Raw genomic sequence first — 23,154 nt, 5'->3', positions numbered from 1 at the left:
TGTGACAATTAGGAAAGAACAGCAGTGAGGGACATTAGGGCCTTGGCCAGTGGTCCACAAAAACTAAAAAGGTGCTATGGAAAAATGTTCAACAATTTGAACATTTTTATGGAAGCTGGAAGAAAGAAGCAGCTTACAAAACGGCTTGTACCATCATCTCTTTGTAGGGGATGGGGGCATTATGGACTTTTTTTACTTTCCCATATTTTTTTATTTATGTACAGTAAGTAAATATTGCCCTTTTTTTGCTCCTGATTTTGTTGTTATTGTAACATCAAATTTACCACTTTGACCATTTTTAAGTGTATAGTCAGTGGCATTGAATGCACTCACATTATTGTGCAGCCACAACCACCACCACCAACCTTTCCAGGACTTTTCCCATCTTCCCAGATGGGAACTCTTGTACCTGTTAAACACTAACTCCCCATTTTCTCCTTCCAACCCTGACAACCACTTCTACTTTCTCGCTATGACTTTGACTACTCTAGGTACCTAACATAAGTAAAATCATACATTCTTTGTCCTTTTGTGACTGTTTTATTTCACTCAGCATGATGTCCTCTAGGTTTATCCATGTTGTAGCATGTGTGAGAATTTCCCTCCTTATTAAGGCTGAATAATATCTCATTGTGTGTATGCACCATACAAATATTTCTGGTTTTATATGAGAAAAGCATCCTTTAATACTGATTTGAATAGAGCATTTATGTTTTTCCTTGAATGCAACCTAAGTGTGTTACTGAGTCTGTCTGCAACCCTCTTGTACTACCTCTTCTCCCATTGAGGGTGGTCTTGGGCTCTCTTGGGCAGAGGTGGAGGAGGAAGAAGGATCCTATGGGCGTTGCACAGGAGACCAAGATGACCGGTCACATGGGCAGTATGGCTGTCCCAGGGTAGGTAGCCTGACCTGTTTTCTCATTGACCAATTGCACAGGTGGCATGGGGGCATGGAGGGACTATAGGAGCCCCCAAGCCTCTCCTGGCAGAGTCTGGGCTTGGACCATGCAAAGGGCCAAAAGCAACACTCAGGGCTGGATCCATAGGAGACATGTCTGGCAGCCTGATGCCTTGGAAGATGTACTGGGACTCCCTAATCTAGCTCTGCAGGGCAGTGGCCAGTGTGACAACCAGCCTTCGCTACATGGTGCTTTGCTATCCTGGACTTCTTCTTTCATAAGTATGCAGAAGAGGAAGTCATGATGATAGAAGGAAGTTGGTGATGGAAATTAAAAGGCCATTTTCCTTGCTTATAAAAGGACCAGATATTTTGAAAAATTATCTGCTACCTTTTAAATTTATAGTTGGAAACATGCAGAATAGATCTGTTGTTGAAAGGACTTTTGTGTAAATGCTAGTTATGCCCAGTAGGTCCTGGTATTCAGTTCCTCTGTGTTCTGGCTGATTTCCTGTCAAGGACAGAATTGTTGTTGTCAGTGCACTTGTGGATTTACTTCTCCTTTCGGTCCTGTTGGTGTTGCCTTGGTGTAGTTTGAAGCTCTCTCCTTAGATGCATCCACATTGAGCATTGTTCTGTCTCCTCGGTAAATGACCTTCTGTTATCACGCAGTACACCTCCTTAGCTCTGGGAATTTCCTTTCTCTGAAGTTTACCTCTCACATAGCCATTCCAGCTTCCTTGGGACTGGTGCTTGCATAGTCTATCTTTACCCCTTTTACTTTCAACTTATGTCATTATATTTGAGGTGAGCTTCTTGTAGCTGGAATATAGTTGAGTCAGAATGAAAAACATCCTGGTGTTCAGTGTTTTTATACTTTGTTAGTCTAGTAATTAATAACTATTAATATGTTTGGATATAGACCTACCATTTTATTATTTCATTCTTTTTAGATTCTTCCCCCCCCCCCACTTACATACTTTTGTGTGTATATACGTGTGGCTTATAAACAATAGAAATTTATTTCTCACACTTCTGGAGGCTTAAAAGTCTAAGATCAGGGTGTCAGGGTCCCAGCATGGTCTTGTCTGGTGAAGGTCTGATTTTTAATAAGAAATATATATTTGGGGGCACCTGGGTGGCTCACTCCATTAAGCATCTGGCTTTTGACTTCGGTTCAGGTCATGATCATGGGTTTGAGCCCCACATTGGGCTCTGCCCTGACAGTGTTTGGGATTCTCTCCCTCTCTCTCCGCTCGTCCCCTGCTTGTGCTCACTCTTGCGCACTCTCTCTTTCTCTCTAAATGAATTTAAAAAAGAAAGAAATATATATACTTGGTCTTCATGTGTTTCTGACAGAGCTCCTAAAATCCGTGTAGTTCCCTAAGTGGAAAAGAAGATAAAGATGTCTTGATATTCATAACAAGTCCCTTTCAACCACATCTGAGTTTATGTTAAATGAGGTAACTTTTGGAAAGCCCGTTAAAAATGGGTGCTGGTTGCCAGGAGACCCACCTACATGATTGGAGGGTTGGAACTTTGAATCCCTCCTCCCTGACCTTGGAGGTTGAATCCTTTGCCAATGGCCAGTTATTTAATCACTCATGCCTATGTAAGGAAGCCCAGAAGGACAGGGTTCTGAGAATTTCTGGATTGATGAAATATGTGAACATTTGGGAAGAGTATGGAACACTCAAAGAGGGCATAGAAGTTCAGCACATTTTTCCATAACTTGCCCTATGCCTCTCTTCCATCTGGCTGTTCCTGAGTTATATCCTTTATAACAACTGGTAATCTAGTAAGAAAAACACTTTCTTCAGTTCTATGAGCCATTCTGGCAAATTAATTGAACCCAATGAAGGGGTTTTGGGAACCTCTGATTTCGTCAGAAGCACAAGTCCACAACCTGGACTTCTGATTGGTATCTGAAGTGGAGCAGGGAGCAGTCTTGTAGGATTGAGTTCTTAACTTGTGGGATCCGATGCTATCTGCAGGTAGATAGTGGCAGAATTGAATCATAGGACACCCAGCTGGTGTCCAAGAATTGGTTGGTAGTGTAGGGGGAAAAACCCATGCTTTGGAATTGGTCACAGAATCAGAGGACCCTTTTCCAAGTTGCAGACCCAGCCTGTCATTGTGTCCTCAAATAGCAGAAAAAGGATCCCTATTTTTATCATTGCCCTGTTTCCTTTTCCTGCCTTCTATTAGATTATCTGAACACTTTTAGCATTCCATTTTAATTTATTACATATGAGCTTTTTATAAGTTTCATTGCTTTTCATAATTTTTTAATTGGTTGTTCTGGGGATTGTAAGGCACACTTAAAATTTCAGTTTGCTTAGAATCAATATTTCACTACTTCAAATGGATTGTAGAAATCTTACACCATGTGGATCCTTTTCCCTTTCTCCCTTATGTCATAGTTCTCTATTATGTTTATAGTCACTAAAATCCTATTGGATAATGTTTTAATTTTTTACTTTCAATCACCAAACATCTTTTAAAGGGCTCCAGAGGAAATAGTCTATTCTCTTGCTCACTGTTTAACCTTTGGATTGCTTTTGTTTTGTTCTGCATGTCCCAGGTTTCCTTCTGGTATCTTTTATCTAAAGAACTTTGATTAGCCTGTTGTCTATGAATCCTTTTACTTTTCCTATATCTGAGAATGTTCCTATTTCACCTTCATTCTTTTTTTTTTTCTTTTTTAATTTTTCCAATGTTTATTTTTGAGAGAGAATGCGGGATCATGAACAGGGGGAGGGGCAGAGAGTGAAGGGGACAAAGGATCTAAAGCAGGCTCTGCACTGACTGTAGCAAGTCTCTTGCGGGGATTGAACTCATAAACGGTGAGATCTTGAGCTGAAGTTTGACACTAAACTGACTGAGCCACCCAGGCACCACTTCACCTTCATTCTTAAAGAATATTTCACTTGATGTAGGAATCTGTGTTGACAGTTCTTTTCTTTCAGACTTTAAAAAGTGTCATTCTAGGGGCACCTGGGTGGCTTAGTCGGTTAAGCGTCCGACTTTCGCTTAGGTCATGATCTTGCGGTTCTTGGGTTCGAGCCCCGCGTCGGGCTCTGTGCTGACTGCCAGCTCAGAGCCTGGAGCCTGTTTCAGTCTGTGACTCCCTCTCTCTCTGACCCTCCCCTGCTCACGCTGTCTCTCTCTCTTTCTCCTAGAAATAAATAAAAAAAAATAAAAAAAAAAGTGTCATTCTATTTCATAAGGTCTCCTTGGTTTCTGAGGAGAAATCCACAGGCATTCAAATTGTTGTTAGGTAATGCATTTTTTTCTCTGTTTTAAGATTTTTTTTCAGCAGTTAATTTTTTTTAATATAGTTGACACCCACATGTCATGTTAGTTCAGGTGTACAACATAGTGATTTGACAAGTTTATACATTGTGTTCCCCACAAGTGCAACTACCATCTATTCTGACACATCCCTATTACAATACCATTGACTATATTATGTTGTGTCTTGTATTCCCATGACTGATTCATTCAAGGTATTTTTTTTTTCCTTTGCTTTAGTTTATAACAGTTTGATTATGATGTGTCTGGTATGGATTTCTTTAGGTCTATCCTGTTTGGGATCCATTAAGCTTCTTGAATTCATACATGACTGTTCTGCCAAATGTGGGAAGTTTTCAGTCATTGTTTTTAGCTATTTTTTCACTCACTTTGCCACTCCTTGCATTCATGACACAAATGTTAGACCACTTCTCTCATCCCAAAGTTCCCCTGAGGATTTTCACTTTTTTTTCCCAACCTTTTTTCAGTTGTTCAGGTTAGATAATTCTATTGTTCACTGAATCTTTGTTTTGCTCTTGAGATCATGTAGGGGCTTTGACATTTTTCATACAGTATTTTTAGTTCTAAAATTTCTAGAATTTTCATTTGGTTCTTTATATAAAGGTATCTTTTTTTCCTTCCAACATTCAATTTTTTCTTTCAGTTTGGGAATGTTGTCATTGTTAGAGCATTTTTTTAGTAGTTACTTTAAACTCTGATGCATAATATCTGTTATTTCATTGTTGGTATCTTTTAATCATCTTTTCCTGGAAGAGTTGTGACATTTCTGGTTCTTTGTGTGCTGAGTAGTTTGGACTGCAACTGGACATTTTGGATATTATGAAATGAGACTCTGGGTCTTAAGTCCTAGGGAAATGCTGACTTTTTATTTTAGCAGAAAAACAACCTGGTTCAATTTAGGGTGTGGTTTTGACCTCTCTTCTCTGGGGTGTGATTCAGTGTCAGTTCTGTTCTCAGAGCCCCTGCAGTGCCATTTGGATCTGTACCATGAGTGCTGCCTGTGGCCATCTGGGAGTTGGCTGTGGTCTCAAGGATTGGGGTGTGATAGGAACAGATCCATACATTTGTAGCTTGGGGTGGGCCCAAAGTTCATGAACAACTTTATGGGCTTGCTCTTCAGAGATTCTTCTTCTCCACATTGTCCCTGGGGCTTTCCGGTACCCTGGGGTTCCCTTTTTGGTTCTTAAGCCAGCAGCGTGGGGGTTTGGTAACTTGCCCTACCATGTACTTTTATACCCACACTTTGTCTGGGGCCCAGTGTTGGGAGGAGCTTCTTCCGTGTAGTGTTCTCATTCAGCCTGTCTGCTCCTCTTTCCTTCTCACGATACATGGAGCTGCCCCTTTGTGTCCTCTCTGGGGTTGGAGCTGCCCCACATGTCCTATCTGGAGTCAGAGCTGCTTGGTGTGTCGCCTCTGGGGTTGCGACTACTTATACTCTCTGTTGCCTATCCAGGTTCAGAGCAGCATCAGCATTTCAGCTGGAGGCAGGCTGGAGTGTGTAGTCTCCTCCCCTGGAGGTGGCACAGATGTGTTAGAGGACATCCACCTTCATTTCTGTGCTTCTCTGCACTAGCCTTGGAGTTTGTGCACTTGGTCCTTTGCTAACAGCCACCTCCCTGTTTCATGTTGTCCCTTGGCCCTCAGCTTAGGAGCTTCTACAGGCTGACCATGGAGGAAGGGCTCTGGCCTTTTCTATTTTCTTCCTTACCGTGTAACCTTGCTGGGAAGGTCTGCATGCTGGGAAGCACTGTTGCCACCTTGGAGGATGTGCTGGCTTCCTTGGGGGCAGCCAAGGTGTTGAAGAAGAGATTCCCTACTCTGTCCCTTTAAGGGGGTTATTAGACCCTCCCAAGGAGCCCACTAGAGATGATGGCCTTAAGGTGGAAAGGGTGACAGGAAGCAACAGCCTATGTGGTGGTCCATGTGCCCTGTTCTATGACGCTCCTGGTAGTTAGAAGAGGCTACATCATGACTCCATTGCCAGCAAACCCTAGAAGAGGTGCTAGACTCTGGGGATTGGCTATGACCATCTCATCCATCCCAGTGCCCTCAAGAGAGGGGTCAGGGGAAAGGGGTCTGATTTCCACACCTTGGAATGATTGTCAGAGTATTTACACCCTTCCTCACAGCACAGGTGGCTTTGTGTTTTGTTCTAGGCCAGGATGGCAGCCCAGGTGACACTGGAGGATGCACTGTCCAATGTGGACCTCCTGGAAGAGCTGCCCCTTCCCGACCAGCAGCCCTGCATCGAGCCCCCACCATCCTCACTGCTCTACCAGGTACGTGCTGAGTGGAAGTGGGGTGCATTGTCTGCAACGGTGACCTCCACATGATGGTTTTTCTCTTCCTTTCAGCCAAATTTCAACACTAATTTTGAAGACAGAAATGCATTTGTCACTGGGATTGCAAGATACATTGAACAAGCAACTGTCCATTCTAGCATGGTAATTCTTTTTGCATATCTTTGTTTTCCTTGGGGGTATAGTATCTATAATGACAAATGTACACTTTTTTTGGGTATTTATTCTAATATGATATGTAGTAAGGAAAAAGAGAAGAAAGTGGATGAAAATGCCTTATGTTTTTAAAACAGCCTTTGTGGGGCGCCTGGGTGGCTCAGTCGGTTAAGCGTCCGACTTTGGCTCAGGTCATGATCTCAAGGTTTCTGGGTTCAAGCCCCGTGTCGGGCTCTGTGCTGACAACTCAGAGCCTGGAGCCTGCTTCAGATTCTGTGTCTCTCTCTCTCTCTCTGACCCTCCCCTGCTCACATACACACTCTCTCTCTCTCAGAAATAAATAAAACATTAACATTTTTTTAAAATAAAAAAGCCTATGTGTTTTTTATTATAAAAATAATACATATTCTTTCTGAAAATTTAGCATTTATGGCCCAGAGGAAACCTATGTCAGCATTTATGGCCCAGAGAAAAACTTTGTTCATTTTTTTCTCCTTTTTATATTTTTATTATTTTTTTAATGTTTATTTATTAATTTTGAGATAGAGAATGCACAAGTTGGGGAAGGGGGGGGTAGTGGGAGAGAGAGAGAGAGAGAGAGAATGAATCCCAACCAGATTCTGCACTGTCAGCACAGAGCCCAGTGTGGGGCTTAAACTCATGAACTGTGAGATCACTACCTGAGCCGAAATCAAGAGTCTGACACTTAACCAACTGTACCACCCAGGGACCCCCTCTCCTTTTTATTTTAGGTGTACTCATGAACACAGTAATACACTAAAATATGATTTAGATTACATGAATGAATTGCAGTGTTATGTATTTTAATGATTTAATGAACTATTTATTTGTCTTTAAAATGTGCCAGATAAGGTAATTTTTAATAACTGTATAGTCCATTTTGCAAATGTCCACAATTTAATTATTTTTTACATGTTGACTTAGTTTCCTTTTTTTCTTTGTAGTAGAAAATGCAGTGATGAATATCCTTCCAAATACATCATTATGCCCATTAGTAGATTTGTAGAAGTGAAGTTACTGGATTAAAGGTTGCAAACATTTTAAAGCATTTTAAGAATATGATGAAATTGTAGTTGATGTTTTTAGAATATCTCTGAACTTTTTACCATTTTTGTCAAATGAAACAATGTGAAAAGACTAATGCAGTTTAAAAATGATGGCAGTCCTCTTTGCATGGATCCTCTCTCTGGATTTTAAGTGCTGCAGAAATACAGCTTTTCCTCCCTGCACTGGGGATGGCAGAGCTGCCTCAGTCTTAAGGCCTTGAAGACCCTGTGTGCATCTATGCTACTTCAGGTCTGCACTGCCAGCAGGTTGTTTAAGGTTGAGTAGAGCTGAGGAATAGTGGCTATGGCAGGTTGTCCTGGATCCTCTCCAGCCAACAGAAGCCGTGAGAGTGTTTGGGTGGTCATTGTGCACTGAACATCACCAGCTTCTTAGCAGCTGTCTTGTGGCACGGTGGTCCTGGTACCTGTCTGTTCTCAAAGTAAGAGTCAGGATACTTTATGCCTCTGGATTTTAGCAACATGGCATCTCCCTTTTTATGATTATTTTCCTGCTTGCCTTTGATTTGCCGTTTGTACTCTTGCAGAATGAAATGCTGGAGGAGGGCCAAGAATATGCGGTCATGCTGTACACCTGGAGGAGCTGCTCTCGGGCCATCCCACAGGTGTCCCCACCCCAGCCAGGCCTCACTCCATCCCTGCTAGCCATGCCCCCACCACAGACCTCGCTCCTACCTTTGTGGTTCCACCATCTCAGCCAGACCACACCCCCATGCCACCATCCCTGCCCCCCTCCCACAGCCTACCCCACAGCCCAATGGGACTACCTGCTTTCCTAACAATGCCCTGACCTCCACTTCTAGCTAATTTGAAGCCTTTTTTTGTCATACTTGTTTATTCCTAGGTGAAATGTAACGAGCAGCCTAATAGAGTGGAAATTTATGAGAAAACCGTAGAGGTCCTCGAGCCTGAAGTCACAAAACTGATGAATTTTATGTACTTCCAGGTAAAACAGTGAAATAATCCTAGGGGCTTAATGCAGAGGAGTAGGATTCTGTTGCACTCTCACCCATGACCATGACTTACTAAACAAAGTGCATGTGAATTAAAACAACCATAACAGCTCTGAGACAAAAACTTTTGTCAGTCTACAGCCTTATTGGCCCTTCCAGAATAAATACCTCTTTTGTGTTTCACTTCTCTTGTTTCTTTAGGAGTGAATTTGTATTTTCTTCATGAAGACTGCTTTCTCTCAGTTCCAGATAGTTTGTCTTTCTGCCTGTTTTTACTTTTGATTCATTTGGTTTTTCAGGTATTTTCTTTCTCTCAGCTTTTCCTGACTGGCCACTACTGGTTCTTGGCTTGCCTTGGCTCCTTTGGCCCATTGGTTAGGTGGAGTAGCCACAGGGAGGGGACTTGCTAGCTTTTTAAAGGTATACTTTGGAAATGTATGAAGGTTTTTGTAATAGATTCCTTCAGCAAAAAAAGAAGATAGAACCTATTAGGAGATGAATTTTTGATGTATCTTAAAGGTTATCAAGGGGAAAAATTTCCCTGCCCCCACCTTCACCTCTGAAAGCTAAAACATCTGTTTGTAGACCTTCTATTGGAGCATTTCCTCAGTAACTTTGCTTGAGTAATCAACAAAATTCTTTTATTTTAGGGATGTAATTGGTACAATGGAAAATTAATGGTGATTATCACAGAGCAAAGGCATGTGGAAATTACTTTATAGAAACAGGTCTCTTTACTTGAACTGTAAATGTCCACTCATTTGGGTGGGTATTTCATCAGAGTAACAGTGACTGTGCTTGAAGGTGGGCATGGAGTTGGCCCATCAGCAACAGCAGTTTTTTTGCCCTTCCTTCCTTTGTTCAGAGAAATGCCATCGAGCGTTTCTGTGGGGAGGTGAGGCGCCTGTGCCATGCGGAGAGAAGGAAAGACTTTGTGTCTGAAGCCTATTTGATCACGCTGGGAAAATTCATCAACATGTTTGCTGTGCTAGATGAGCTAAAGAACATGAAGTGCAGCGTGAAGAATGACCACTCGGCATATAAGAGGTGAGCTTTGACCTTCTGTCCTAGGTCCTTGCAGGGAGTGCTCGGGCAGGCAGGGTGGTTCCTGATTAGATATGTGCTCTACACATAGTAGGTGCATATCCCATATGTGCTAGGATAACTGCAACTTTTTGGTAGTTGTTGTTTGACAGGTCAGGAGTATTTGAATACATACTCCTATGTATACGATGCAGGGGTAGCTGGCAGATTATGTGTGTGGTGATGCATTGAGTGAGATGTGTTCTCAGAGGGTATGTGTTCATTGTGGTTTTATGAAGCTAGAGCATGATCTGGGCACCCTGGTCATCCTCAGATGTTTGTTGAGGATCTCTGGGTGCTCAGCACATGTGAGAAGACAGATGTACACAAGACCAATCCCTGTTACAGAGGGTTAGGGTCACTGCCAGGCTTTTGGCTCAGTAAGCATCTCAGTGAGCACCTGTGCACATCACTTCCTGGTTGCACATTCCAGGAAGGTACACACCATCATAGCAGTGGGCATAGCTGGCCGGTGGACTGTCTTAGGGTCACACTGAGCTTCCGGGTCGCTGGAACCAGCTCTATTTCAGGGAGAATGTGGAGAACTTCTGGAGAAGAGAATTGGAAAAGGTGGGTGTGGCATGGAATACTGTGAGAAGCAGTTGATGGCAGGAAGAGGAAGAAGGGTGGTTGGTAAGAGCAAAGTGAACTATCTTCTAAAAAACTTTCTTTAGAAAGTCCGTGCTTGGTACTGTTGAAGGCATGATTGACTGGAATGAGATGCTGACTACTCTTCTGCTAGACAAAGAATCTTGGCTGTGAAATTAAATTTAATGAGATTTTACTCTACAGCGGAATAGTGTTTAGTTGTGTTGTATCTGAAATCATACAACCGTTGCTGTGTCTTTATTTTTTTAATTTTTTTTTTTTAATGTTTTATTTATTTCTAGGAGAGAGAGAGAGACAGCGTGAGCAGGGGAGGGTCAGAGAGAGAGGGAGTCACAGACTGAAACAGGCTCCAGGCTCTGAGCTGGCCATCAGCACAGAGCCCGACGCGGGGCTCGAACCCACGAACCGCGAGATCATGACCTAAGCGAAAGTCGGACGCTTAACCGACTAAGCCACCCAGGCGCCCCCGTTGCTGTGTCTTTAAAATAAAATCAACATGGGAGAAGGACAGCTACCATATGTTTGCACGTATAGGAGGATTAGGAGAAACCTAACAGAGGACCATGGGGGAGAAGAAGGGGGGAAAAATAGTGGAGGAGAGGGAGGGAGGCAAACCATGAGAGACTCTTGAATGCTGAGAACAAACTGAGGACTGATGGGGGTTGGGGGGGAATGGAAGGAGGGTGATGGGCATGGAGGAGGGCACTTGTGGGGATGAACACTGGGTGTTCTATGGAAACCAACTTGACAATAAACTATTAAAAAATAAATAAAAAGTAAATAAATAAAATCAACATGGGATATAGTGCCAAACTGAGATCCAAAGATAAGGCAGCAATAGGAGTTAAGCTGGATCACCCAGGGTTTTAAGCTTGGTCCATGTGAAGTTAAGTGTAGACATTCATCACCTAGAATTAGCTCTACACAGAAGCCTGGATCTCCAGAACTAGATAATCCTTGGAGTTGACCTATTAACCTTGCTTGAAGAGTAAAGTCTGGAGTTGACCTTGTTTGATGTCCTTGCAGGTTGTCAGCACCCTGTCTAGGAGACATCAAGCTCTCCTGAGCACAGAGCAGACCTGGGGTACACCTCAACTTCCATTGGCTTCTTCCTGTGACCTCTATGTGGGATCCCCTATCATCTTCCCAGACAGTAACCCTCACTTCTCCCCAGCCCTCACACACTTACACTCACACTTTTTATTTGCACCTGACAACAGCTAAGAGTACAACCTCTTCTGAGTATAAATGCCAGGGTAACCTATATGGTGAGGATTGAGGAAAATAGAAAACAGCATTATTGATTTTAAGTTTATTTATTTTGAGAGCTTGAGAGAGCATGCACACACATGTGTGCGGGAGAGGGGGCACCTCTCAGCACGTAGCCCGATTGAATTGAGCGGGGCTCAATTTCATGAACCATGAGATCATGACCTAAGCCAAAATCAAGAGTTGGACACATAACTGACTAAGCCACCCAGGCATGCCATAAAGGAATGTTATTATATCAGGGTTCATATTAGATTTAACTATATAATTTTTTAAAACCCACAGAAATAATAGTGGGTTAAACAAGATTGCAGATCATTTCTCATTTCTCTTTCATCTGAAAAGTCCTGAGGTAGGTGATCTCCAACTGATGAGGGGATTCCACAGTGTTCATACTAGGGCTTCTGCTGTCCTGCTGCTCTGCCGTCTTCATGTGTTGTCTCATGATCCAAGATGGTTCCTTGAGCTTCAGCTGTCATGTCTGCATTCCAGTCAACAGGGAGGCAGTAGAATAGAAGGATTTACACTGTTTCTTATCTGTATACTTCCAAGTACTTTGCAATGCTCAGCCATTGGTCACGTGAAGATGAGGCACATTGCTATAACATGGAAATTCAGGGTTTATTCCTAAGGAGATATGGAGAAAATGACTGTTGGTGTAGGTTATTAGTCTTTACCATGAGAATTTTTCTTCATTAAACCCCCCAAGTTTTTAGGTTGCACAGACATGTCCTTACGTGGCCAGTTTATGCTAAACTTTTTTGGGAGCAGCCCTAGATGTGCAGAATGCTCACACTGACCTTTACACTGCTTTGCAAGACCCAGAGACTCAGTGCGTGCCTTCTAGTCTTATTGGATCTAAGTGTATAGGTAGTTCTGTGTATACTGTTCCTTCTCCTCACATTTGCTCTGTGAGTAGGTCAGATGGACAGTTGTTTGTTGTAGATGTGATAAATGAAGTTCAGGGGAGTTAAGGAGGTCAATCCAAGATTGAGCAGTGTTTTGTTGGTGGGACCAGGATTCTGTCTCTGACCTTTGGCACCAGAACTGTGTGTGGTCCTTTACTTGTGGGAGACATGGTGTCCTAGAGGATTCTTGGTGGAGAACATGGACAGTGCTGGCCATCTTTATTACCATACTCTGGGAGTTACAGAGGGGGAGGCAGTCTTTCTCAGACTTGGGAACAGGTAGCCCAAGGGAGAGGCCAATGTGCAAGGGCCCTCTAGGAAGGCCTGTGGTTGGTGCTGCCACATCTCTGAGGAAGTCCATCAGCTGTGGACAGTGAGATTGTGAGCTGTCCAGGTTGGCAGAGGAGTGACCTGGAGTCCAGGGCAGAGAAACTTGAGGAGGCTGAAATTATAACTCACTTCTAAGACCCACATTATTACAGGTAACTGTAGTCAGATAAAGTAATGCTGATTTTCCTATGCTCTTCTTCTTTTTTTTTTTTTTCTTAAATCATTAAGCCCGTTGGTTATGTAACTCTTTTTTTGCTTTCAAAGGGCTGCTCAGTTTTTACGGAAAATGGCGGACCCACAGTCCATCCAGGAATCACAGAATCTGTCCATGTTCCTGGCCAACCACAATAAGATCACACAAGTAAGGCTTCTACCCTCCCCACTTTGGCTGATGGGGTGCACTGCTGGGGTCTGAGGGCCAGGGAGCTATGAGCAGTCAATGGCATGGATCTCCCACTCTGTGTTTCAGTCTTTACAGCAGCAGCTTGAAGTGATTTCTGGCTACGAAGAGCTCCTCGCTGATATCGTGAATCTGTGTGTGGATTACTACGAGAATAGGATGTACCTGACACCCAGTGAGAAACACATGCTTCTCAAAGTACGTATGTGGGCTTGTCACATAAGTGTGCCAAGAGACAGGCTTGCTCTCAGGAAGAGGCTGTGCTTTGACTATGATGTTCTTGACAACCTTTTCTTATTCTCATGCTTGCTGTGTGTGTGTGTGTGTGTGTGTGTGTGTGCGCGCGCACGCGTGCGTGTGTGCACAGCATCCTCCCCTCTGCTCACAGCCAACACTACAGCCTTACTTTCTTAAAAAAGTTTTTTTCTTAATGTTTTATTTATTTCTGAGAGAGAGAGAGACAGCATGAGCCGGGGAGGGTCAGAGAAAGAGGGAGACACAGAATCTGAAGCAGGCTCCAGGCTCTGAGCTAGCTGTCAGCACAGAGCCCGACGTGGGGCTCAAACCCAGGAACCTTGAGGTCATGACCTGAGCTGAAGTCAGACACTTAACCGACTGAGCCACCCAGGTGCCTCCAGGCTCTTTCGACACATTCCTTTGAATGTGTCCCAGGTTTCATTCCATTGTCATATAGATCACATGCCTACCCCTGGAGAACATGCTTATGATGAGTGAGGAGGTTCTGGTCAAGGGCTTTTGTCAGCATTAGCTTTTTGTAGCAAATTTATCATCAGATTCTACTTGTTAAGGATGTGATTCCTATGAATTAAGAATACTGTGTCTCCATGATTGTAGTAGACTTTTCTTGGTCAAGAACATGGCCTTTCACCATACTTTTCATTATTGCTCAGTTTTAAATTGAGGAGGTTTTCAGTGACATTTCTTACTAGGATGAGAAGTCAGTTCTGCCATTGCGTTTGTTCTGCTTTCTGCCTTTGGGGAGGATAGCACTGTGCTGGCTGTCCTATCGGCACAAAGCCTTTCCTATAAGAGTGAGCCCAGCCCCAAGATCTCTTCCCCACAGAAGAGCATGGGCGAGTTGGTACCCTCTTTAGTGTGACACTTTATGACAGTGAAAATACTTGTGCCATCTGATGCTGGAGTCCCTGGTCATGGATACTTACAGAAATACATACTTAGTATTGCATTGGGCTTGATGAGAGGTGGAGGTGTTTGTGCCTGGAGAGATCATTAAAATAAGCACAAGAAATGACACAGATAAAAGAAGAGCTTCATATGAAGGGATAGTTTTTATGAGGAGCTTTTAAAAGTGCTTTTTGGGGGTGCCTGGGCGGCTCAGTCGGTTTAGTGTCCGACTTTGGTTCAGGTCATGATCTCACGGTTCATGGGTTCGAGCCCCGCATCAGGCTCTGTGCTGACAGCTAGATCAGAGCGTGAGCCTGTTTCAGATTCTGTGTCTCCCTCTCTCTCTGACCCTCCCCTGCTCACGCTGTCTCTCTCTCTCAGAAATAAATAAAACATTAAAAAAATAAAAGTGCTTTTTGAATTTTTTAAAATGTTTATTTATTTTTGAGAGAGAGATAGAGACAGAGTGCAAGCAGGGGAGAGGTAGAGAGAAAGGGAGATAGAGAATCCAAAGGAGGCTCCAGGCTCTGAGCTGTCAGCACAGAGCCTGATGTGGGGCTTGAACCCAAGAACTGCAAGATCATGACCTGAGCTGAAGTTGGATGCCCAACTGACTGAGCCACCCAAACGCCCCTAAAAGTGTTTTTTGAAAGAAGAATGAACTCCCATTTCAAATATATGAATTGTAGCACTAGAAATTTTTATGGGCAATTAAACCTGTAGGTCTGAGGTTTATGTGCCATTTTTTTATTTTTAGGTCATGGGATTTGGCCTATACTTGATGGATGGAAGTGTCAGCAACATCTATAAACTTGATGCCAAGAAAAGAATAAACTTATCCAAAATTGATAAGTATTTCAAGGTGAGTTATGTTTTTTTTAGATAAGCCTTTTTATCAAGTGTGTACACTTAATTTGGGGAGGTAAACCTCTAAGCTCCATATTTGGAAACATGGGTGTGGGCAGTGGGGTGTGGGGAAACCACTGGCTCCCATCTGCAAAGGCAGCAGTTTTGTCTGGATTGAACCTTGTGTAAAGGGCATTGTACCATATATACTCTTGTATCTAGCTACTTTCATTCATTTGTTAGATTCATCTCTGTGAGATCCTACAGGTGTAGTCCTTAGGTTTTCATTGTGGTATCACAGCCCATTTTGTGATTATACCTCAACTTAGTTATCCATTCTACTGTAATGGACATGAGTTTTGGCTGGTATGAACAGCACTCCTTTGATTTAGTGCAAGTCTGTGCATGATTCTGTTGAACATATGTATGCCCAGGGCTAGGATTGGGGGCCACAGGCATATACATTTTCAATGTTAGATGTAGCCTAACAATTTTCCACATGGCTATGCTGATTTGCATTCCCACCAGCTATGTGTGAGCCTTCCTCTTGTTCTATGTCCTTTGCCAACACTTGACACTGTCACTTTTTCGAGGAAGAGCATCCTCAAAAGGATGGTACATCACTGAAATATTTTTGGCTGGCATTTCCTTGTGGTATAGTTCATATTTCTCTGATAATTTTTTGTTCTTTTGTTCTCTTGTTAGTCTCTTAGTTCTTTGTGTTCTCTTGTGAAGTGTTACTTCAAGTTTCTTGCTCCCCACCCGGCTCACCCTTCCGCCATTATTTGTAGTTCATTATATATTCTGGTACATGTTCTTTGTTGGATACATGTATTCTAAGATACATGCATTCTGCCCTGTGTGGCTCTCCTTTTCACTTTCTTCAAGGTGTCATATGGTGGACAGAAGTTGTTAATTTTAATGTAGTCTAATATATCAATCTTTAATATCTACTTTAAGAAATCTTTGTAGGGGTTCCTGAGTGGCTCAGTTGATTAAACATCCGACTCTTGGTTTTGGCTCAGGTATGATCTCATGGCTCATGGGATCGAGCCCCATGCCAAGTTCTACACTGACAGTGTGGAGCCTGCTTGGGATTCTCTCTCCTTCTCTCTCTGCCCCTCCCCACTTAATTTCTGTCTCTCTCTCTCAAACTAAATAAATGTTAAAAAAAAAATCTTTGTATAAAGCAGGCTTATGAGAATTTTCTTCTTGTTACCTTCTAGAAGCAGCATTATTTCTTTTTCCATCTAGATATAATCCTCCTGGACCTATCTTCTGTGTAGGGAGTGAGGAAGGGGGTTGCATTTTTGGATTCTTTTTTCCCCTTATGGGTACTCAGTTGACTCTGTCCATTTATTGCAAAGGTCATCTTTTCCCCCATTCCTCTGAATTGTTGCCTGGGTCATAAAGCAGGTGTCTATATATATGTGATTCTGTCTTAGATTTCCTGTCCTGCTCCATTACTTTCCATTCATGCTCCAGGGCAACACTGTCTTAGTTGCTGTAGCTTTCCATAGAACAGATGTGCTTATCAGGAAGCCTTCAAGTTATGTTCTTCAAGATTATCTTCGGTATTGTCCCTTTAGAATTGGTTTGCCAATTTCCATATACACAAACACATATACACACTACCTACAAACCGTTTTTCTTCTTGGAATATTGTTTTGTTTTGACGTTTATTTAGCTTGAGAGACAGAAAGACAGAACACTGGTGGGGGAGAGGGAGAGAGAGAGACAGAGAGAGACAGAGAGGGAGACACAGAATCTGAAAAGCAGGCTCCAGGCTCTAAGCTGTCAGCATAGAGTCCAGCACGGGGCTTGAACTCAAGAACCATAAGATCATGACCTGAGCCAAAGTTGGATGCTCAACTTAATGAGCCACCCAGGCGCCCTCTTCTTGGAATATTGTTTGGGATTCCATTGAATTTATAGTTCAGTTTAGGGAGTAAAAGTATCAAGTCTTCCAAAACACGAACCTGATATATTTCTCCAGTTACTTAGAACTTTAAAACATCCTCTAGAATTTTTGGTAGTATTTTTGTTTAGAGGTCTTGTACATACTTTGTTAGATTTATTCATAGGTATTTTTAGGTTTTTTTGATGCCATTGTAAGTTGTTTCCCTTTAGATTTTAATTTTCTGTTACTAACGAATAGAATTGCAAATTGATATTTTTATGACCATGTTTCTAGCAGCAAGGTAGTTTAATTTTAATATCTGAACTGGTTTTATGAATGTTGGTTCTTTTTAAAAAAGTTTTTTTTTAAATATTTATTATTGAGAGACAGAGACAGCATGAGTGGGGGAGGGGCAGAGAGAGAGGGAGACACAGAATCTGAAGTAGGCTCCAGCCTCCAAGATGTCAGCACAGAGCCTGACGCAGGGCTCAAACTCATGAACTGTGAGATTACGACCTGAGCTATAAGTTGGATGCTTAATCGACTGAGCCACCCAGGCACTCCGAGTGTTGGTTCTTAAATTGTATTTTGTTCTTAAAATGAATGTGTGAGTTACTTATAATTTTTTTCTAGTTAATGATTTTCAGAGATAGTATTCAGCCCTTAGTAATTACTAACATTATTTATTGATTGTATTTGGTGAGTAAACATACATAATGACCTCATTTTTTTTTTGTTCTTTGGATATAGCAGCTCCAGGTTGTTCCACTGTTTGGTGACATGCAAATAGAACTGGCAAGATACATCAAGACCAGCGCCCACTATGAGGAGAATAAATCTCGGTAGGAGGAGAGTGAGTTGTCTAGTAGGAAGATCTTGAATTGTTCTCATTGTGGTTTTATAACACTTATTTATCTAGAGAGAACACCTTTGAGAGTTTTAACCATCTGGAACCCAAATCAAAAACCAATATAGTAGCCTTGTCACTTGTGACTGCTTACTTTTAAATTTATTAAAACATGCAATTTATTTTCTTAGTTAGAACATTTGTATTTCAAATGTTCAGTAGTGGCTGCTGTGTTAGCACAGCTATAGAACTTTTCCATCATCACAGAGAGTTCTTTTGGATAGAACTCGCTGAGAATATCCAAGTGTAAACAAGTGGCAGGCTGGTAAATGCTTAACAACTAGCCCTGCTTGGCAGTGGGATGTTTGCATTTATATTACAGAGCTTATAAAGCTATCACCAAAGGGCCAAATCCAACCCAGGGCTCTTTTTGTAAGATCTCTGTTGCTGTGAATGGTCTTTATATATTTTTTTAAATGTTTGTTTATTTTTGAGAGAGAGAGAAGAGAGAGGGAGAGACAGAGGATCTGATGGGCTCTGTGTTGATAGCAGAGAGCCTGATGTGGGCAAGGCTTGAACTCATGAACCCTGAGATCATGACCTGAATGGAAGTCTAAAGCTTAACTGACTAAGCCACTCTGGCCTTTATATTTTTAAAGGGTTCTTTTTTGTTTTTGCTTTTGTTTTTCTTTTAAGAAGACAATGCCTGTGTGACAGACAGTGTAGCCCACAAATTCTCAAGTATTTACTTTCTGACATTGTACAGAAAGATTTGGCCAGCCCCTGGCATAAACGGTCTGTAGCTCACAATTACAGATGATTAAAAAAAACACACCGTACTCTTTTTTTGTAGATTCCACAAAGCCAGTTGAGTCTTCACAGGATGTTTTTGTTGACTCTTGCCAAATGTGTGTACCCATAGCCAACCTACAGTTGCAAATAGCCATGATTTTGAAAAATCGATTACATCTGCTTATTAAGAGGTCGGCAGTCTTATTTTGTAAAGGCTGAATTATAAACACTTTAAGGCTTTGCAGGCCACATGTGATACATGTCATGTATTCTTTTCTATTGTTGCTTTTTTAAAACAATAATGTAAGTACGATTTTGTATGGCTCTAGGGCCATGCAAACACAGATTGTGTTTGGTCTGTGCTGTAGTTTGCTGAGGTCTGTGCTGGCTTATTTCCTAATAAAATTTACCATTAAATTTGATATACCATCTAGTTAGGTGCTGTCTCATTCTCCTCTAAGTTATGTTCATTAAACTGAAACAGCATTAATTCAAGCTCTGATCTGGAACATGTGCTGATTTGCATGGTGTAAATACTCCCACCATGACTGACTTAAGACTAACAACTTGTGACGACTCTAGTAGCATGCCATTACACAGTGCTTCTACCCTAATGGACACAGATGAGCTCTAGATGATAGGTGATGGTAAAACCAGTAAGACAATAAGGAAACAATGAGTTTTGCATGCTTATTTCTGTATTTATTTACTTATTTACTTATTTTGCTTGTTTCTGTTTTTAATATAATTTATTATAAGTCAATAGCATTTAACTGGTGTTAATAGGCATTTAACAGCCACCTTGGGAGGTCCCTGAGCAGATAGCAGTGAGCTTTGAGAGCCCAGCCTACCAGTCCTGCACCAACATCTGGGTCCAGAAATAGTAGCCAGAGTGTATGATGTCAGCAGTCAGGTTCTGGGCTTCAGGGCCTTGCTTAAAGTGGACATGCATTTTGAATCCTGCAGGGGAGGAAGGTGTATTGAGGGTGGAGCCTGGTCTAGCACCTGGGCCTTATGTACTCATTGCAGACTCAGGGAGCCACCTAGGATGATGCCAACATAATCATTGCATCATCCTATAGTGGAATCAGAAAGTAAGAAAGGATTGCTGCTTGCGAGAGTATACCCATTATTTTGAAAAGTGGTAATCTGCATTCCTTCCCTTTAAGCAAAGAGGACCAGCTTGTTAAAAACATGGTGAGTGTCTGTGCTGAGTGTGAGGGAACAGTGGTCAGAGCCGCAGAGTCCATGCTTTCTGCCTAAGAGCTTCAGCAGCTTTAATTCTTAAAAAACTTCTTTGCCATTAAATTGACTATCTGTTTGCTGCTAAAATGGTATGTTGTGCACATAAGTCGACTGTCTAACTTCTAAGTAATGTCAGTTTTCAACTCCCAGTGAGGGTAACTTTTGTTTCCGAGTCTTTGGTTGACTTGTTTTCTACTATAGCTTATGTTTTCACATGTGAGTAATAAAGAAATCTTAGTTCCCACCAAATCTGCAGTATGTGTCAAGGATCCTTGCAAGGGTGATGCAGTATCCTAAATCCAGCAATACCTCTCAGCTTTTTGAAAGTAATTGGCTGATTAAGGAGAAATTATGATTCCTTTTCTAAAACACAGTTCTTGGATAATAGAACACTGACCCTAACACAGGGAAATGTGGCTGGCTGACTATTTCTATGCTGAGAATTCATATTCTCTCTGAGCCTCTTTCTCCTTGGCAGCATGCAGGACCAGAGAGCCCTCCTGTGTGCATGCTGTGCTTATGTCCCTGGCCACCCAGCAGTATGATGCATAAGCCTTATGCAGGTACCCCTTCAAGTAACACACATTTTCCCTTCACTGCCAGATGGACGTGCACATCGTCCAGCAGCAGCCCGCAGTATAATATCTGTGAGCAGATGATCCAGATCCGGGAGGACCACATGCGCTTTATCTCAGAGCTGGCTCGCTACAGCAATAGTGAGGTAAGTGGATCTTCTGTGCCTGCCTGTGCTGGTACCCAAGGCCAAAGCTGTGTAGGGAGCCTCTGACTGGATGGGAGCACATGTCCTGGGTGCCCATATGAGGGCCTGGAGTTGGGGGTAGAAGGAAGTACTGTCTCCCCTATAGGTCTTTTTAATTCCTTCCAGCTTTGCAGCTGGGTTTTCTGTGTCCTTGTTTGGGCTGGTCACATTTTTCCCATCTGCCAAGCATAGCTCCAGGCCAGCCCTGCCTGTATGTGGAGTGGACAGAAGTAGAGAGTTCTGAGTCCAGAGGAGCAGTGGGAATATAATTTCTCACATCTGAGCAGGCAGGGCAACAAGGTCAGGGACAATCAGTAGTCAATGATATAGGTGCTACGCATAGTCTTAGAGGGACCTGGAGACTTGAGACCACATGCACAGGTCTGGTTTTTGAGAGTATGGTTCCTCAGGATTCTCAGGTGGACCATTAACATTTGGAGGCAACGACTCTGTGTTGGCCCCACCTACTGTAGAGCAATGAATTCCCCTGTCCCCCACCCAACAACACTAGCCATCATGTAAACCAGAATGACTGAAAGATAGTCCAAATGGCTAAGTAAGCTTATGCTTACTCCAAGCAGACCCCTGGTGGCCACTTCCCCCGAGAGGAGGCACTATCTCACTCCTTCCCCAGCCACCTGCATAGTCCACAGGATAGATATGGGGTGGGGGTTCAGGACAGCTGTGTTGATAGAATTGTAAACTGAACTCTTGGGAAACCCTCAGACAACATGTAGAATTGATTTGTACCCTAAAAATCGGCACATTTGACAGCATGTATGGTTCCTGTCTGTTTTTCCTCTGATTTCTGTTGTAGTACCTTTCTAATTATGGTGAGGTTTTAATAAAAAGGAGATCTATCTCTGAATGCTGCAAATTAAAAAAAATTTTTTAACATTTATTCATTTTTGAGAGAGATAGAGTATGAGCAGGGGAGGGTCAGAGAGAGAGGGAGACACAGAATCGGAAGCAGGCTCTAGGCTCTGAGCCATCAGCACAGAGCCCGATGCGGGGCTTGAACCCACAAGTGGTGAGATCATGACCTGAGCCAAAGTTGGACGCTCAACCAACTGAGTCACCCAGGCACCCCACATTTGTTTTTTAAATAAAGTTTATTTATTTATTTGAGAGCGAGAGAACACAGGCGAGGGAGGAGCAGAGAGAGAGAATGAGAGACAGAATCCCAAGCAAGCTTTATACCATCAGCGCAGAGCCCGATGCGGGGCTTGAACCCATGAACTGTGAGATCATGAGCTGAGCAGAGATCAAGAGTTGGACACTTAACCAACTAAGCCACCCAAGTGCCCCTGCACAGGTTCTTTTTAAACAGATTTATGGATATTTAATTCACATACTATACAGTTTAAGGTGTACAATTCAGGGGCACCTGGGTGGCTCAGTCAGTTAAGCATCCAACTTCGGCTCAAGTCATGATCTCACAGTTTGTGGGTTCATGCCCCACGTCAGGCTCTGTGCTGACAGATAGCTCAGAGCCTGGGACCTGTCTTCAGATTCTGTGTCTCCCTCTCTCTGACCCTCCCCTGTTCATACTGTCTCTCTCTCAAAGATGAAAATAAAACATTAAAAATTAAAAAAAAAATAAAGTGTACAATTCAGAGGTTTTTAGTTTATTCACTGAATTGTGTAACTACCATGATAGTTCATATTGGAACATTTTCTTTACCCCCAAAAGCAACTCCATACCCATGTGCTTCTGATCTGTATACAGATCAGAGTTTCCAACCACCCTCTCCATTGGGTTTCCCATGTGTCTTACAGAGATAAGGGCCCTTTTTAAACATGGCTGTAGCACTGTTATCATACCTTAAAAAAATCAAGTATTCCTTAATATTAAAATCATTGTTTAGTTTCCTCTTTTGACTCACAAATGGTTTATTTTTCCAAATTTGTTTGCCTTGGTATCCAAATAAGTTTTTTATACTGTAGTTGGTTGGTGTGTCTCTTTGAAGATGTGTCCCTCCTCCATCTCTCTCACTCCCTGTGGTGTCATTTGCCATTGATGTGGTTTGAAGTGTTGGGGTTCAGACCCAACATCCAGGAAAGAATTTTTGAAATGTCTTTGGTGCAAAATGGTGGTTTTATTAAAGCACAGGGAGGACCCGTGGGCAAAAAGAGCTGCCCTAGGGTTTTAAGAAGTGACTGATTATATAAGATTTTCTTTCTTTTTTTTTTTTTTTTAAGTTTATTTTGAGAGAGAGCACATGCATGTACATATGTGAGCAGGGTAGGTGCAGAGAAAGAGAGAGGGTATGTGCACATGCAAACAGGGGAGGGGCAGAGAGAGAAAGAGA

The 23,154-nt window shown here is 42.4% G+C and overlaps 1 protein-coding gene across 2 annotated transcripts in view; it reads left to right on the top strand.

The window, feature by feature from the left end:
- Positions 1 to 6,373: 6,373 nt before the first annotated feature.
- CYFIP1 (cytoplasmic FMR1 interacting protein 1) overlaps positions 6,374 to 23,154 on the top strand; it is a 91,505-nt gene continuing 74,724 nt past the window's right edge. Inside the window, exons 1-10 of one of the 2 annotated variants that reach the window (XM_039220246.1) lie at positions 6,374 to 6,492; positions 6,568 to 6,657; positions 8,282 to 8,359; positions 8,599 to 8,700; positions 9,573 to 9,754; positions 13,171 to 13,267; positions 13,376 to 13,504; positions 15,210 to 15,314; positions 17,952 to 18,040; positions 20,686 to 20,803. In XM_039220246.1, the coding sequence (XP_039076177.1) occupies positions 6,376 to 6,492; positions 6,568 to 6,657; positions 8,282 to 8,359; positions 8,599 to 8,700; positions 9,573 to 9,754; positions 13,171 to 13,267; positions 13,376 to 13,504; positions 15,210 to 15,314; positions 17,952 to 18,040; positions 20,686 to 20,803 (1,107 nt within the window). In that variant the 5' untranslated portion in view covers positions 6,374 to 6,375. Of the gene's footprint in view, positions 6,493 to 6,567; positions 6,658 to 8,281; positions 8,360 to 8,598; positions 8,701 to 9,572; positions 9,755 to 13,170; positions 13,268 to 13,375; positions 13,505 to 15,209; positions 15,315 to 17,948; positions 18,041 to 20,685; positions 20,804 to 23,154 lie in introns of both variants that reach the window. The other variant, XM_039220245.1, reaches the window with a different exon arrangement.

Source organism: Hyaena hyaena, unplaced genomic scaffold, assembly GCF_003009895.1.
Source record: "Hyaena hyaena isolate Hyena2069 unplaced genomic scaffold, ASM300989v1 scaffold_892, whole genome shotgun sequence".
NCBI classification, from domain to species: Eukaryota; Metazoa; Chordata; class Mammalia; order Carnivora; family Hyaenidae; genus Hyaena; species Hyaena hyaena.
The sequence above is the reverse complement of the archived record's forward strand: the minus strand, read 5'-3'. Positions and strand labels throughout refer to the sequence as shown.